Source organism: Tupaia chinensis, unplaced genomic scaffold (genome assembly GCF_000334495.1).
Source record: "Tupaia chinensis unplaced genomic scaffold, TupChi_1.0 Scaffold000627_1, whole genome shotgun sequence".
Lineage (NCBI taxonomy): Eukaryota > Metazoa > Chordata > Mammalia > Scandentia > Tupaiidae > Tupaia > Tupaia belangeri.
In genome coordinates this window covers 5,404,530-5,419,206 of record NW_006160147.1, presented here as the reverse complement: position 1 = coordinate 5,419,206, position 14,677 = coordinate 5,404,530, and the positions used below count along the sequence as shown (strand labels likewise).

The 14,677-nt window shown below is 47.1% G+C and overlaps 1 protein-coding gene across 1 annotated transcript in view; it reads left to right on the top strand.

Annotated features, from left to right (window-relative positions):
- The window catches only part of PIGR (polymeric immunoglobulin receptor), a 20,300-nt gene extending 5,725 nt beyond the window's left edge, over window positions 1-14,575 (top strand). The window contains exons 2-11 of the mRNA XM_006159283.3: window positions 2,399-2,493; window positions 3,881-4,225; window positions 6,228-6,866; window positions 8,125-8,448; window positions 9,466-9,789; window positions 11,485-11,719; window positions 12,072-12,193; window positions 12,821-12,952; window positions 13,073-13,131; window positions 14,456-14,575. Coding sequence (XP_006159345.1) covers window positions 2,451-2,493; window positions 3,881-4,225; window positions 6,228-6,866; window positions 8,125-8,448; window positions 9,466-9,789; window positions 11,485-11,719; window positions 12,072-12,193; window positions 12,821-12,952; window positions 13,073-13,131; window positions 14,456-14,551 — 2,319 coding nt within the window. The 5' untranslated portion in view covers window positions 2,399-2,450 and the 3' untranslated portion in view covers window positions 14,552-14,575. The remainder of the gene's footprint in view (window positions 1-2,398; window positions 2,494-3,880; window positions 4,226-6,227; window positions 6,867-8,124; window positions 8,449-9,465; window positions 9,790-11,484; window positions 11,720-12,071; window positions 12,194-12,820; window positions 12,953-13,072; window positions 13,132-14,455) is intronic.
- The last annotated feature ends 102 nt before the right edge of the window (window positions 14,576-14,677 follow it).

Genomic DNA, 14,677 nt, shown 5'->3' with positions numbered 1-14,677 from the left:
AGGCAAGGAGGGAGGCTGGGGGATGATGGGGCTCCCTCCTGCTCAGAGCTTCCTTATCTTGGTGGGTGTTCATTACTGCCCAAGAATTACTATCATTGTTTTCTCCATTAACACACTCTTTGCCAAGTCCATTCCAAAGTTTAAAGTCTGTCAAGTCTGCTGGGAGGTAGGAAGTGCTCTCCTCCACTCTTCTCCTCCCCTGTAGGCTACAGTTCAGGTCATGACAGCAGTGTAGGCAGACTGCAGGACCCTCTACCTCCACCAGCCCCCAGTCCTGGGCTGCGTCCACGGTGGTGACAAAGTATACATGGGCTGCACCCTCAGAGTGGCCTTATCGTGGGTTCTGCATCTTTTTCTGCCAGGCTTTACGAGGAAAGACTGCAAAGACCACACACCTATTTTGTAGTCCTGACCCCATAACCCAGTCCCTGGGAAACCTTGAGTATGTCCTTCATCTCAAGGCCTTGATATTCTTATCTACAAAGTGGTTGTGATTTTATGTCTTATTTCAAAAGAAGTTATAAAACTCAAATGAGATAGTGTAAATGCCGGTGCTTTGACAAGAATAGGGGCTCTAGAAGTAACAGGAATAATAAGCTATATGCAAGCTAGGTGTGATACAGTACAGGGAAGAGGTTAAAACGTGGGCTCTGGGGTCAAAGCTAGAAGCTGGGTTCAACTCTTCCCCCAACCCCATACTCCCCACCTTGCACACTGAACCCCTGTATGACCTTTAGGAATGCATTTAACCTTTAAGCTTTCATTTCCTCTGATGTCAAATATGGCTAAGAATACCCACTTCACAGCGTTGGTATCAAGTTTAAATGAGATAACACATGTAAATTATTTAACACCGTGCCCAAGGTTTGGCAAGAGAACAATTGGTGGTAGTTAAGACCGTTATCATTATATGTACAACCTTAATAATCATCAGGCCTCTTTTTGTAAAAAAAAAAGGAATTATTTTATTTAACTTTATTTATTAATTTACTTTAATTTCACTAGAGAGGAACAGAGTGGGGGGGGGGGAGCGAGAGATCAAGCCACCATGTACAGCAGTGTAGGCAGACTGCAGGACCCTCTACCTCCACCAGCCCCCAGTCCTGGGCTGCGTCCACGGTGGTGACAAAGTATACATGGGCTGCACCCTCAGAGTGGCCTTATCGTGGGTTCTGCATCTTTTTCTGCCAGGCTTTACGAGGAAAGACTGCAAAGACCACACACCTATTTTGTAGTCCTGACCCCATAACCCAGTCCCTGGGAAACCTTGAGTATGTCCTTCATCTCAAGGCCTTGATATTCTTATCTACAAAGTGGTTGTGATTTTATGTCTTATTTCAAAAGAAGTTATAAAACTCAAATGAGATAGTGTAAATGCCGGTGCTTTGACAAGAATAGGGGCTCTAGAAGTAACAGGAATAATAAGCTATATGCAAGCTAGGTGTGATACAGTACAGGGAAGAGGTTAAAACGTGGGCTCTGGGGTCAAAGCTAGAAGCTGGGTTCAACTCTTCCCCCAACCCCATACTCCCCACCTTGCACACTGAACCCCTGTATGACCTTTAGGAATGCATTTAACCTTTAAGCTTTCATTTCCTCTGATGTCAAATATGGCTAAGAATACCCACTTCACAGCGTTGGTATCAAGTTTAAATGAGATAACACATGTAAATTATTTAACACCGTGCCCAAGGTTTGGCAAGAGAACAATTGGTGGTAGTTAAGACCGTTATCATTATATGTACAACCTTAATAATCATCAGGCCTCTTTTTGTAAAAAAAAAAGGAATTATTTTATTTAACTTTATTTATTAATTTACTTTAATTTCACTAGAGAGGAACAGAGTGGGGGGGGGGGAAGCGAGAGATCAAGCCACCATGTTCAGGACTCAAACCAGCTTGGTCATGCGGAAGTCCAGTGCCCTTAACCACCATGCCACCTGCCAGCCCCTATTTGGCCTCTTTTATGGGGCTCATTTTATTCTGAACACCCCATGAAATTTGTCAGTCTCTTCTACCCTCTGAGAATATAGAGAAAGCAGGTGAAACAGAAAGATAGAGCCCACATCATTAGTAACCAGTTATCCAGCTGTTCCTGAGATCTTGTGGTATGCCCAGAACTGATTTTCTGAATAGGGCTAGAAGAAATGCCACTGTTGTCTTTTTCCAAAGGAACTTGCAGCTTAGTTGAGTTGACAAAAGCTACTTATAACCACTAAGGAACCATAAGCACAGTAGGATGATAGGACTTTGCTACTACGGCAAAGTTGGCACCCTTCATTCATTCATTCATTCAACAGGATGTACGTCAGTTGCTGGAGATACAAAGCCCGATGGGCGTTGAAGGAACCCTAAGCTCACTAGTCTTAACAGAGCTCCTGTGGTGGTTGTCTTTCAGCATCTCACGCAAGAAGTGGATCTGGTGCCGGCTCCCACAGGAGCCACCTGCAATGATGCTCCTCTTGCTCACCTGCCTGCTTGCTGTCTTCCCAGGTACGTCTTCCAGGTCCCAACTCCCAAGGCTCTACCCCTTCCCACCCCTGCCCCCAGGATCCAGTGCTCTAGGAACACTGAAATCAGACTTATGTCCAGGATGTCCCTGTCAAAATTTGTACTACCTTGAAGAGGAGTCACACGGAGACCATGCAAAAAGGTCATGCTTGAAAATGGATTGGTGAGGACCAGGAATCAGGAACAGGAACAGTGGTTCCCAATTTCAAGGCCAGGGGTCTGATCAAGGGTATTTTCCAGGAATAAAAAAGACTAAGCATTTATTTTATTATTTTATTTTATTTTAGATTTTTGCCATAGGGTGCATGTGTTCATTTGAAAGAGAGGTAGAGAAAGAGACAGAGAGAGAGAAAGTGAGGAATCACACTCTAGGGGGATAACTACACTTCAATCCATTCTCTTTCACTCTCTTCTTGGGATTTTGAGCATGCACACACATGTGCCCAGCATGCTTTTCAAGTCCAGGACTCAAAACTAGGGGTTGGCTATGTGGGATCCACTGCCTTAACCACCATGCCACCTGCAGGTCCATCTTTATCACTAGCTATAGATTTTGGGGGAAATCTCTTACCCTTCCTGCTCTCAATATTTTTATCCGAAAAGAAGAAGAAGAAGAAGAAGAAGAAGAAGAAGAAGAAGAGGAGGAGGAGGAGGAGGAGGAGGAGGAGGAGGCAGAAGAAAAGAAAACCATGTACAAACTGTTTTTAGAAATATAAGGAGGGGCCAGCAGGTGGCATAGTGGTTAGGATGCTGGATTCTCGCATGGAGTCATGGTTCGAGTCCATGATTTTCCATGGTGGCTTGAAAATCATGCTGGACAGATGTGCAAGCATGCCCAAAATCTTGAGAGGAGAATGGAATGCAGCATGATCATCTCCCCTGGGGGAGAGAGTGATTCTCATTTTCCCTCTCTCTGTCTCTCTCTGGCAAGTGCACACACACTTTATAGGAAAAACCTAAAAGAAAGAAAGGAAGAAAGAGAAAGAAAGAAAGAAAGAAAGAAAGAAAGAAAGAAAGAAAGAAAGAAAGAAAGAAAGAAAGAGAAAGAAAGAAAGGGAAATAACAGATAGCAAATGCAAAAATACAGCACTCTGCAAAAGTGGCAATTTTTTTTAAACAAGAGATATTGCCAATTTGTCATTCTATTGTCCTTAAAATAGCATTAGTGAATAATAATTATAATGTATTTTAATGATGATTAAGCAGCCATTTTACCAATCACAGTCATTGTCCATAGTAGAGTCAATAATGCACAGAGGGCTCATGTGTTAGGTAGAAAATTGTGTGTCCTCAGGGTGGGCTGTGTGGATCCTTTCAGCAGGCTTTACTCCCAAGAACCTGAGAGCCTCTCTGTCTTCTGTCCCCATAGGGGTCTCCATGAAGAGTCCCATATTTGGTCCCCAGGAGGTGAGAAGTGTGGAGGGTAAGTCGGTGTCCATCAGGTGCTTCTACCCACCCACCTCAGTCAATCGGCACACCCGGAAGTACTGGTGCCGGCAGGGAACCAGTGGCCGCTGCAGCACCCTCCTCTCCTCTGAGGGCTACGTCTCCGAGGACTATGCAGGCAGAGCCAACCTCACCAACTTCCCAGAGAATGGCACATTTGTGATGGACATTGCCCAACTCACCCCGAAAGACACTGGGCACTACAAGTGTGGCCTGGGCATCAGCAGCCGTGGTCTGTTCTTCGATGTGAGCCTGGTCGTCAACCAGGGTAAGGATCCAACCTCTTCAGGCTTCTAGAGGAAAGTCAGAGGGAATCATCTCAGGGGTATCCAAGTATGGGATGGGAAGGCTCCTCCTGAGGCAGACTTTTTATAATAGGACGTGGGAAGGAGGCAGATGGGTCTTTCTGAGGGCAGTGCATCGAACTTCCTAGGTCTTCCAAACCTATAACATTTTAGGACTTTAAAGAGCTCTAGTTGAGAACAGTATCAGGAGCACGTCCCTTGTGTTTGTTGGAGGTAGGAAAGGAGGTCTATAAACCTAAGGAGAAAAGGGAGGGAGAGGGCCAGTCCCATTGCACAGCAATTAAGCACAGTGCATCGGGAGCCAGATTACACATGGCCAACTGCAGCTTGAATCTCAGCCCCAGCAACTTGAAAAACATGTTGGGTATGTATGGAGGCATACCCCAAATCCCGACCGGATGAAGAAATGGAAGAAAAAGAATTGTGGTGTAACCATGCCCCCACTGGGAAGTGCCTTCTCTCTCACCCCACATTGAGAGGCTTTTTTCCCTCTCTCTCTCTCTCTTCATTGAGAGGTGCTTTTTCTCACTCTCATTCTCTCTCTCCCTCTCTCTCTTCCTCTCCCTCTTCCTCTCCATCCCTGGCGAGCATACATACACTTTGGCAATTTATTTAAAAAAGTAAAGAAAAGGCAGAAAGAAATTTATGGAAATTCCTGAATGTTTATCATTAATGCACCTTTTAGACCAAGGACTTGGGCTACCAGAAGACTTCTTTTAAAATACATATTTTTTTAATAAGTATATGTCCTTCCCTTATTCATGCTAGAGTGCCAAGAAGAGAGAAGAAAGCTGCACAGGTCTGAACACACCACAATCTTCCTCCAACCCTCTGGCCCATTGAATCCTGGGCATTTAAAAGCATGCCCAGGGTGTCTCAGGCCAACCAGGCCAAGGATTTGAACTGTGATCACCAAATGAGATCCAGCTTCCCTGGAGCAGTGCATCACTGCTCTGCCACAGAGCTAATGTGTTTTCTTTTGCCTGGGATCCATTAGTCCATCGGCACTATCAGCATAAACTAGATTATCGGTTCTTGACCAAAGACCAGGGTCCTGAAGGGACAGTCACTGAACAAGCCTGGCATAATTTAAAGAAAGAAAGAAAGCTTTTTCTGGCAAAGGTTCAACAATGGAGAAGGGTAGACATTTATTAGGTCGTTGGAAAAGTCATGACATATTTTCCTATGATTTTCTATGCAAAAATGCTTCATGACTTTTCCATCGATGCAATAGATAGTTAAGGGCAACCTGAAAAAGAAAGAGGCCTTAAGGGAGAAAATTTAAAGGGACTCCCAAAGATATGCTTTCTTCTTTAGGATATGCATACTATTGACTGTGGACTAGATAGGGAGGCCAGTCAGATGGTGATGGAGCTTCAAAAAACCACAGAGAGTTTGGAGCTCATTTAGACGTCTAGAAGAACATAGATACGCAGCCCATGATTAAACACATTAAATAGCAGAAACTCACTGCTTCACAAGGCATCTATGTCATGTCTAGACTGTTGAATTTTTTAGAAGCTTCTATTATAATGCCCTGAGATCTACCACCCTGTACTTATATCTCATTTCTGTGCACATTTATTTGGGCATCTGCTAGAAATAGGTGTTACATTGGTCATGGCAGAGAAGTCAAACATGAGAAGAACATGTCTCTATTCTCAAGATACTTTCAGACCATGATGAGCATAGCTACGCACTAGATCAGATGTAATGAGTGATACAGGTGCAAGTACCAAGACAGCACAGGGGAGGGAGACATTAATGCCCATGTGGGGAAGGCTTCACAGAGAAGACACAGTCAAACTGGGCCTTGTTCTGGGGACATATTCGGACAGCGTCCCTCTGCGGAAGATGGCATTCCAGGTTTTAGGCCTACCCAGACCTTCGTTGGGAATAGCCAACAATTCTGTGTTGTAGAAAAGTGAAATCACAGGTATCTCTCTCTGGTCTCTCTTCCTGAAGGTCCCCAAGATGACACTCAAGTCTACACAGAAGACCTGGGCAAGACAGTGACCATCAACTGTCCTTTCAAGCGTGAGAATGCAGGGAAGATAAAGTCCTTGTACAGAAAGACTGCCAATGGCGAAATGCTAGTCACTGACACCAATGGTTATGTGAATGAATACTACAAAGGGAGAATACGCCTAACTCCTACGGGTACCAGCCAATTGACGTTCAGCGTTACCATCAACTACCTCCGGCCTGGTGATTCTGCCACGTACTTTTGCCGCACTGGGCATGATTCCAGTGATGTTAAGAATGTCGTCCTCGAAGTGCGAATGCCTGAGCATGAGCTGGTTTATGGAGACCTGAGGGGTTCAGTGACCTTTGACTGTGCCCTACGTCCTGTGGAGAAAGATATGGCCAAGTATCTGTGCCGAGTGGGCAAGGAGCAAACCTGTGAAGTGCTCATCAACACCCTGAAGAAGAGGAATCCCGCCTTTGACGGCAGAATAGTCAAGGACGAAAATGGTCTCTTTAGTGTGTCGATTGCAGGCCTGAGGAAGGAGGATGCAGGGGAGTACCGGTGTGGAGCAAACCCTGGTGGTCTGCCGCAGGAAGCTGAAACTTACCAGGCTTGGCAACTCTTTGTCAATGAGGGTGAGGCCCATAGGGGGAGTGGGAAGAGTCTGGGCAGTCTGGGAGGTGATAGCTTAGTTCAGCTCCCTGTGGTTCTACTTACGAATAGTCATCAGTCAGTCAAAATCCACTCACTGGCGAGCCCCCAGCTGGATGCTATGTGGGCAGCTGTACAGAAGAGCTAAAATCATAACCTTTGCCTCGTGTTTGTTCCTCACTATGTTTCTCTATTATCTAAGACCTTTTGATGGCTGTCCTACTTAATAGGAATGAGGAGAGTGAAGCTCCTGCTTGAGGCAAATATTGTAGATTTTCTGGCTTTAGTGACATCACAGGCTCTGCAGGGGCCTTTTGTCCCTTGCTCTGACCCTGAGCAAGATGGGTGTCTCATCCCTCACAGTCAGAGAGAAGGGCTGGGTGATCTTTGTCTCGAAGCTTCCCTACAAAGGCAACGGCCTAACCTCAACATTTTCCACTCCCATGTCTAAGGCTGTTATTCAGCATGACCTTGCCCACTCAACTCCACCATAATGAGCCATCAACATGGTGAAATCATTAAACCTCAGCTCCTTCTCTCCCTGAAGTGTTCTGCATAGAATTGCCTTCAGAGGAAGCAGCAAACCAACATCTGGGCACCTGCCATTAAAATCATCTGTCCTTGTGATGTCTCTTTAAGAGATTTTGTTTCCTGCACATCACTTTTATACCCTGTTCTAGGTCCTTGCCATGATTCCTTTGCATCTTCTGTCATCCAGGGCTCTCTCTGGACCTCATCTTTAGCTGCTAAGAGAATGACTGTCCTTCTCCTTGAGATGTGCCTCATGTCCTCAACAATTAAACTTATCTGTACTACATAATTTATATTTTATATCACGTTGTCCTAAATATATTGTCTTAATTTGGAAACAATCCATCTGACTATTTTTTTGTGAGATGACTTAATAAACAGAATAAATTTATATCAAGGGAGATTTTTAAGAAGCTAAGGAGAAGGGTTGATATCCTTTCTTGAAACTTCTTCCATTCTCTGCTCAGAATAAGGTGGAAAAAGGAATGAGATGTCCAGACTGACAGTGAAAGTCACTGGAGGCTGGTCCTGGTGGCTACAGCGATAGGCTTTGTGACATCAAGAAAGTCTTTGCCATTTTCTGAGGAAGGGGAGGTGATTTGTGTAAACCTCACTCTCCACCCCAGTGAGATCAGGGGGATAGACTACTCAGATCATGCCAGGCTATTCCTATGTTGCTGTCCCTCCATCTCATCTCTGTCTGTGTTCCAGAGACCGCGATCCCAAACCGTCCCTCTGTGGTGAAGGGAGTGACAGGAGGCTCTGTGACCATGCTCTGCCCCTACAACCCCAAGGGAAGCAACAGTCTCAGGTCCTGGTGTCATTGGGAAGAGGCTAACTGCCCACCGTTAGTGAGCACCACAGGGCTGGTTAATAAACAGTATGATGGCAGGCTTGCGCTCTTCGAGGAGCCAGGTAACGGCACCTACACAGTCATACTCAACCAGCTCACCACCCAAGATGCTGGCTTCTACTGGTGTCAGACTGATGGAGACCATCGCTGGAGCACCACAGGGGAGCTCAAGGTTGTTGAAGGTAAGAGCTGACCTGGGGCAAGAGGGAAGGGAAAAAACCCACAGTCCTTTTCTAGTCTGTAGTAATATCATCCTCCAGCCACTAGTCCTCCCTTCTCACCTACATTCATGCCAATGGAACAGACCTTAGGAGAGAGCCTACCTATTCCTGAGATCACAGTTTCATGCCTGCAACAAGCACTCTCCACTGTGAATTACCACACGAGGACCTCCTGTTCTCAAAAACATGGGCCTCTTTTGCAATCTGTGGGCATCAACTCAAGTAGCGTATTGGAGGTAGCTCTTTGTATTGAGTCTAGAAGAGAAGGAAGAATAAAGAAAGCAAACTAAAGTACATGCAAGGTTCTGTGTCCTATAATAGGCGGCATTGATCCCAGGGATCGTCAGACATAATGATTACAAGTGCCTGATCTATTTCTTATATTTTAAGCATAATGTACTTATTTATAATTTATTTACAATCATAAAAAGAAAGTGTAGACAATGTTCTCACCAATTCCCTGCAGCATCTCCAAGTACCAACTTTATTTTTCTTTCAAGCACCTGTGCTCACTAGAGAGGCAGAAAAAAAGAGGGAAAGTGAGAAATTACCAGCCAGGGGGAGTGCTCACAGCTCAATTCCTTCTCTTCCATTTTCCTGCTGGGATTTTGGGCATGCCTGCACACATCCCAGATGTGATTTTCAGGTTACTGGGTCCAGGACTTGAACCACATAGTCAGCCATGTGGGATTCAGTCACCTTAACCTTCACATCACCTGCCAGCCCCCAACTTTTTTTAAAGTTTATTTATTGATTTCTTCCATAAGATAGAGATAGGCATCCCCAATGAAGTCCCCATACCACGATCCACTCCCAGTCTCAGCCAGCCTGAAACATGGATATATGCATGCTCTAGAAGACCCAGAACAGGAAGCAGGACCTTTATCATATGGGTTCAGTTATGTTATGGTTGTGCCATTGCTTAATCTCTCCAAGTGCCAACTGCTGTACCTCTTTCTTCCTCCCTCTCTGCTCCAGGAGAACCCAGTCTCAAGGTACCAGAGCACATCACAGCTGTGCTGGGAGAGACCATCAAGCTCTCCTGCCACTTCCCATGCAAATTCTACTCCTATGAGAAATACTGGTGCAAGTGGAGCAACAAGGGCTGCCAGGCCCTGCCCAGTGAAGATGAAGGCCCAAGTCAGGCCTTTGTGAACTGCAACCAGAAGAGCCAGATCATCTCCTTGACCCTGAACCAAGTCACCAAGGAGAATGAGGGCTGGTACTGGTGTGGGGTGAAGCAGGGCCACAACTATGGAGAGACTGCCGCTGTCCATGTGACCGTTGAAGAGAAGGGAAAGGGTAAGCAACTGAGAGCAGGACCTGTGCCCCACGGGACTCAGAGTCTGGAGTTCTCCAAGGCCCCTTCCTAGTAGATTCTCAACTAGGGGTGGAGCCTAGGTTTGGCTGAAAGAGGTGGAGGGTGAGGGTGGGAGTCAAGATTTAGGCCTATGGGACCAGCAGCTAGCATAATGGCTATGTCGCTGAACTCCCATGTAGTTGACCACGGTTCGAGTCCTGGACACGGTAGCTTAAACTCATGCTGGGCACGTGTGCGTGCCCAAGATCCAGAGAGGAGCATGGAGGCAAAGGGATGGCAGCGTGGCCATCCCCCCGGGGGGGGGTGATTTCTTGCTTTCTGTCTCTCTCTTTTTGGCGAGCGCACGCGCCCTGTAGCAAAAACCTCTAAAAAGAAAAAAATATATATTTAGGCTCACATCGTTTCATTGAGACCTCCAAAGAAAGTTATCCCAAACAAACATAAAAACCAAGTCAAAATAGAGAGTTTGTTCTCTAACCTCAGCATTATGATAAGGGAGCAAGACTGAAGTTCCTTCAAGCAAGTTCTGTATCTAGAGATTTTCTTTTTTTTTTCTTGGAGAGGTTTTTTTTTTTTTTTGGAGAGATTTTCACTGTAGGGCGCGTGTGCTCGCCAGACAGACAGAGAGAGACAAAGAGATAGAAAGCAAGAAATCCCCCCCCCCCGGGGGGATGGCCACGCAGCAATCCCTTCTCCTCCATGCTCCTCTCTGGATCTTGGGCACGCACACGTGCCTGGTGTGAGTTTAAGCCACCAGGTCCAGGACTCAAACTGTAGTTGACTATATGGGAGTTCAACAACATAGCCATTACACCAACTGCTTGTCCTGAAATTTTCTTCTATGTAAGAAATTTCAGTCACTATCATGTGTAATACACTCATCCTCTCTCTACCAAAGCCTGTTCTCAAAAGTGAAACATACAGGGAACCAGCAGTTAGCGTAATGGCTATGTCGCTGGACTCCCACGTAGTCGACCGCGGTTCGTGTCCCGGACCCGGTGGCTTAAAACTCACGCCAGGCGCGTGTGCATGCGTGCCCAAGATCCCGAGAGGAGAATGGAGGAGAAGGGATTGCGGCGTGACCATCCCCCCTGGGGGGTGATTTCTCTCTTTCTGTCTCTATGTCTCTCTCTGTCTGTCTGGCGAGCACACGCGCCCTACAGTGAAAATCTCTCCAAAAAAAAAAAAAAGTGAAACATACATTCCTTTACCAAGTCTGAGTAAGAAAATTAAGGCAACCTCATTTAGTAAGTTTACATTTAAAGCCTCTTTATAAAAAGATACCTGGAATGTTTTATCCCTAGTAAGGATATTTTTAGTCCCCTTGAAATCCTGTGACTTCTGAGTCCAACTGAGGAGCCCATCACCAATCTACCACCAGGGGGCAGCACTATCACACCCAGCTGGGCAGTCAGGAAGCCTGAGGTAAGGTTTCAAAATGGCTCCAGAAAAAGGGCTAGCCTGAAGGCACAGCCGGATCAATCACACAGAACCTTGAAGATGGAAATGAACCTTGAAGATAGTAATGGGATGGATATCATATGTGATAAGCAAGAGAAAGCCATCATTGCTCTGTTTCTAATGCTATCCTGGGTCCCATCCAACAAGAACCCTAACCCTGATCCCATGATTTATGTGGAGAACCATAACCCAGCCCCCACTCTGCTCTGCTCCAGGCTCCCATGATGTCAGCCCAGCAAAAGCAAACGCTCCTTCAGATGTGGACCCAGCAAATGCTGCTTCAGATGTGGACCCAGCAAATGCTGCTTCAGATGTGGATGTGGTAGAGCCAAGTGTCAGGAAGACTGGGAACAAAATCATTCAGGATCCCAGGTTTGGTGCAGAGGAAAAAGTGGTGGAGGAGAGCAGAGACCAAGCCAGTGGTAGCAGAGGATCCTTGGATTCCAGCAGGTGAGAAGGGCTCAGGTTCCCTACTCAGAAAACACCCCTGAGGCTGAGTCACCAAGTTTGAGGTCTGTCCTCTAGAATACAGGGTGCAGCCTTTCCTGCCTCCACTTGTGGTTGGGAATGTCCCATGGTGCCCTCTGCCCTTCTCCCATGACGCCCTCTGCCCTTGTCCCATCGCTGGAGCAGTTCAGTTCCATTTCTCAGGACTGAGATGCAGGGAAGTCCTGTCCTTGTCTATGCCAGGTCTAGAACATCTTCTTTAGAAGAGCTGGGAGGAACTAGCAGGAGCCCACCTGCCAGCACACACTGGGCCCCATTCTCCCTTCCAGTGAATGAACAGCTTCATTTCTTGCAGCTCCAATGGGCAAGGTGGGAGCTCAAGAGTGCTGGTCTCCACCCTGGTGCCCCTGGGCCTGGTGCTGGCACTGGGGGCTGTGGCTGTGGGGGTGGCCAGAGTCCGGCACAGGAAGAATGTTGGTGAGTCCTCAGGATGCCCCTGGTCCCCACCTCCAACCCCGAGCCCTCAGTCCTGGCTCACCTGCCCATAGCAGAGGCAGCCATGTCTCTTCTTTCCCATAGGCTCAAACAGATGATTCTGAGAAGCAGGGCAGGAAAATATAAACCCATACACTCCTAAACTTCAAGTGCTTCTGTCCAAATACTGTCTCTGAAAGGCCATCTCCGATTATTTAGAGTCAAAGTCCCAGGGCAGGGTTGCCCAGGTAGGAGGACAGGCCTGGGCTTTCGTCTAGTTTAGCAGCTCATTGGTCGTGTGATCTCAGTACCTTCCTATTTCATGCCTAAGTTTTTGCATGGTCAAGATGGGATGATAATGACAGCCTCATGGGTCCATTGGGAGAATCTAATGAGGTGCTGTTTATTGTGACAAACCAAGGTGGGGGTTATCAAGTCTTGATTATCCCTGGAACGGGCCTGGGGAGGGGATTCTGGTCATTTCCATTCTGCTTTGGGTCATAGTCAGGGGTAAGCACCAGAGCCCACCCCCTCCACTGTCCTGTGTGGATCCACCTAAAGAGAAGTGGCATATCCTGGTCTCCTCTGCCCCGCCCCTATCCCCACACCAGCTCTCTCTCTTCTGGACAGACCGGATTTCCATTAGAAGCTACAGGACAGATATCAGCATGTCAGACTTTGAGAACTCCCGGGATTTTGGAGCCAATGACAACATGGGAGCCGCTCCAGTGACTCAGGAAACATCTCTTGAAGGAAAGAATGGTATGTGTGAGGGAACACCAACCCCAGGAGAATAAGAACTGAACCTGCCCCATGGCTGACCCAGCGGCTGGGGTGGGACCAGGAGGCCATGCAGGGCTAAGCTACCCTCTTTTCACACAGAAATTCCTGCCACCACTGAGAGCATCAAGGAGACTGAAGAACCCAAGAAGGCAAAAAGGGTAAGGGTGAAGAGGGAGAATGAGGCCCTGCTTGCCTGACAAGGAAATGAGGCATGAGAAACTGCAGTTAGACATCAGGAAAAATTGCCTCCACATGACAGCTGATCCCAGAACAGGAAAGATGGTGTAGAGTATGAGGAGGACTTTTATAGGCAGAGATGTTTCTCACTGGTCGTGGGCAAGGCTGAGGAAGGAGGTGAACTCTCTTTAAGCCTGTGAACCTGCAGGAGGGAGGGAGACCAGGAGACGAGGAAGGTGAGTGCATGCAAGACGTGGTCCCAGGTGGGAAGATCAAAATCAAAGGCTGGTGATTCAGGGAATGTTCCTTCTTGGTGTGGGGCCCATGGGCCTCAGGCCACTCACCCTCCCTTGAGGGTTTGCTCATAGTCAGCCTTCTGCTTGGGCCTGGAAGATATTTGCTTGTGGTGGGCAGTTCAGTAGTCACTAGAAGCCTCTGCCCACCTTAACCAAGTGTCACATTACTTAAAATTGCACCAGAGACAACCACTGCCTTTGAGTTCCATATCACCCTCTCCATGTGCCCTCATGTACTCAGGCACCCTGGGAGGATAACACCTCATGCCTCAAATCCTGAGGGGTTAGTGCTTTTGTTTTGTTTTGTTTTGTTTTTGCTAGAGGTTGCAAGTGTTCCAGAGAGAGGCAGAGAGACAGAGAAGTGGAGGAAAAGCATTCCCCATGGCGAATATCACACAATATTTTATCCTCCATTTTTCCTTTCTGTTGGGATTTTGGGCACACATGCGCATATGCCCAGTATATTTCATCAAGCTACCAAGTCCGGGACTCAAACCACACAGTCAGTCATGTGGATCTGGCTGCCTTAACTACCAGGCCATGGAGCCAACCTGTGTCAGTACAACAGACAGCTGCAGTTAGCATAATTAGGAGAACAAAGTAGTTTGAGAGACAGCCTCCCACTCCCTCTAGCCTGGTGGTGCTGTAAAGCTCTTCTCTGGGCTGGTGGAGAAAGGAAACATAAACCTTCCTGGCTGCTGCTACCTGGGTCACTTTGCCTGTGAACCGTGGGCACAGTTTCCGGGGACAGGCCCAGGCAAAAGAGGTGGTTCCACTCTGTGTGTCGGAAGGAGGTAGTGAGACAAAGGAAGCTATTTTTAGCAGCTGCAACTTTCCATTTCTCAAAATTCATCCATCTCAACAAACATAGGGGGTAGAATGAGAATGTGGGTCCATGTGTTACTTGGGCCAACATCATAAATTCAGGATATTTAGTGTATCCACTCCCTCCCATCTTCCTCCCACTGAGTAAACACTCCCAACACTGATCCTCTCCTCTTGCCCTTAGTCATCCAAGGAAGAAGCTGATCTGGCCTACACAGCCTTCCTGCTCCAGTCCAACAACATGGCCACCCAGGCCCAGGACAGACCCACAGAGGCCTAGAGAGCACCTGCAGCCTGTGCCCTCCATCTGCCCATGACAATCGCCTTCAGAATCACATTGATCCTGGCAGCCCTCAGCTCCAGAGGGCTCCACAGCCTGCATGCACATTCCACCTAGGCTTTCCCT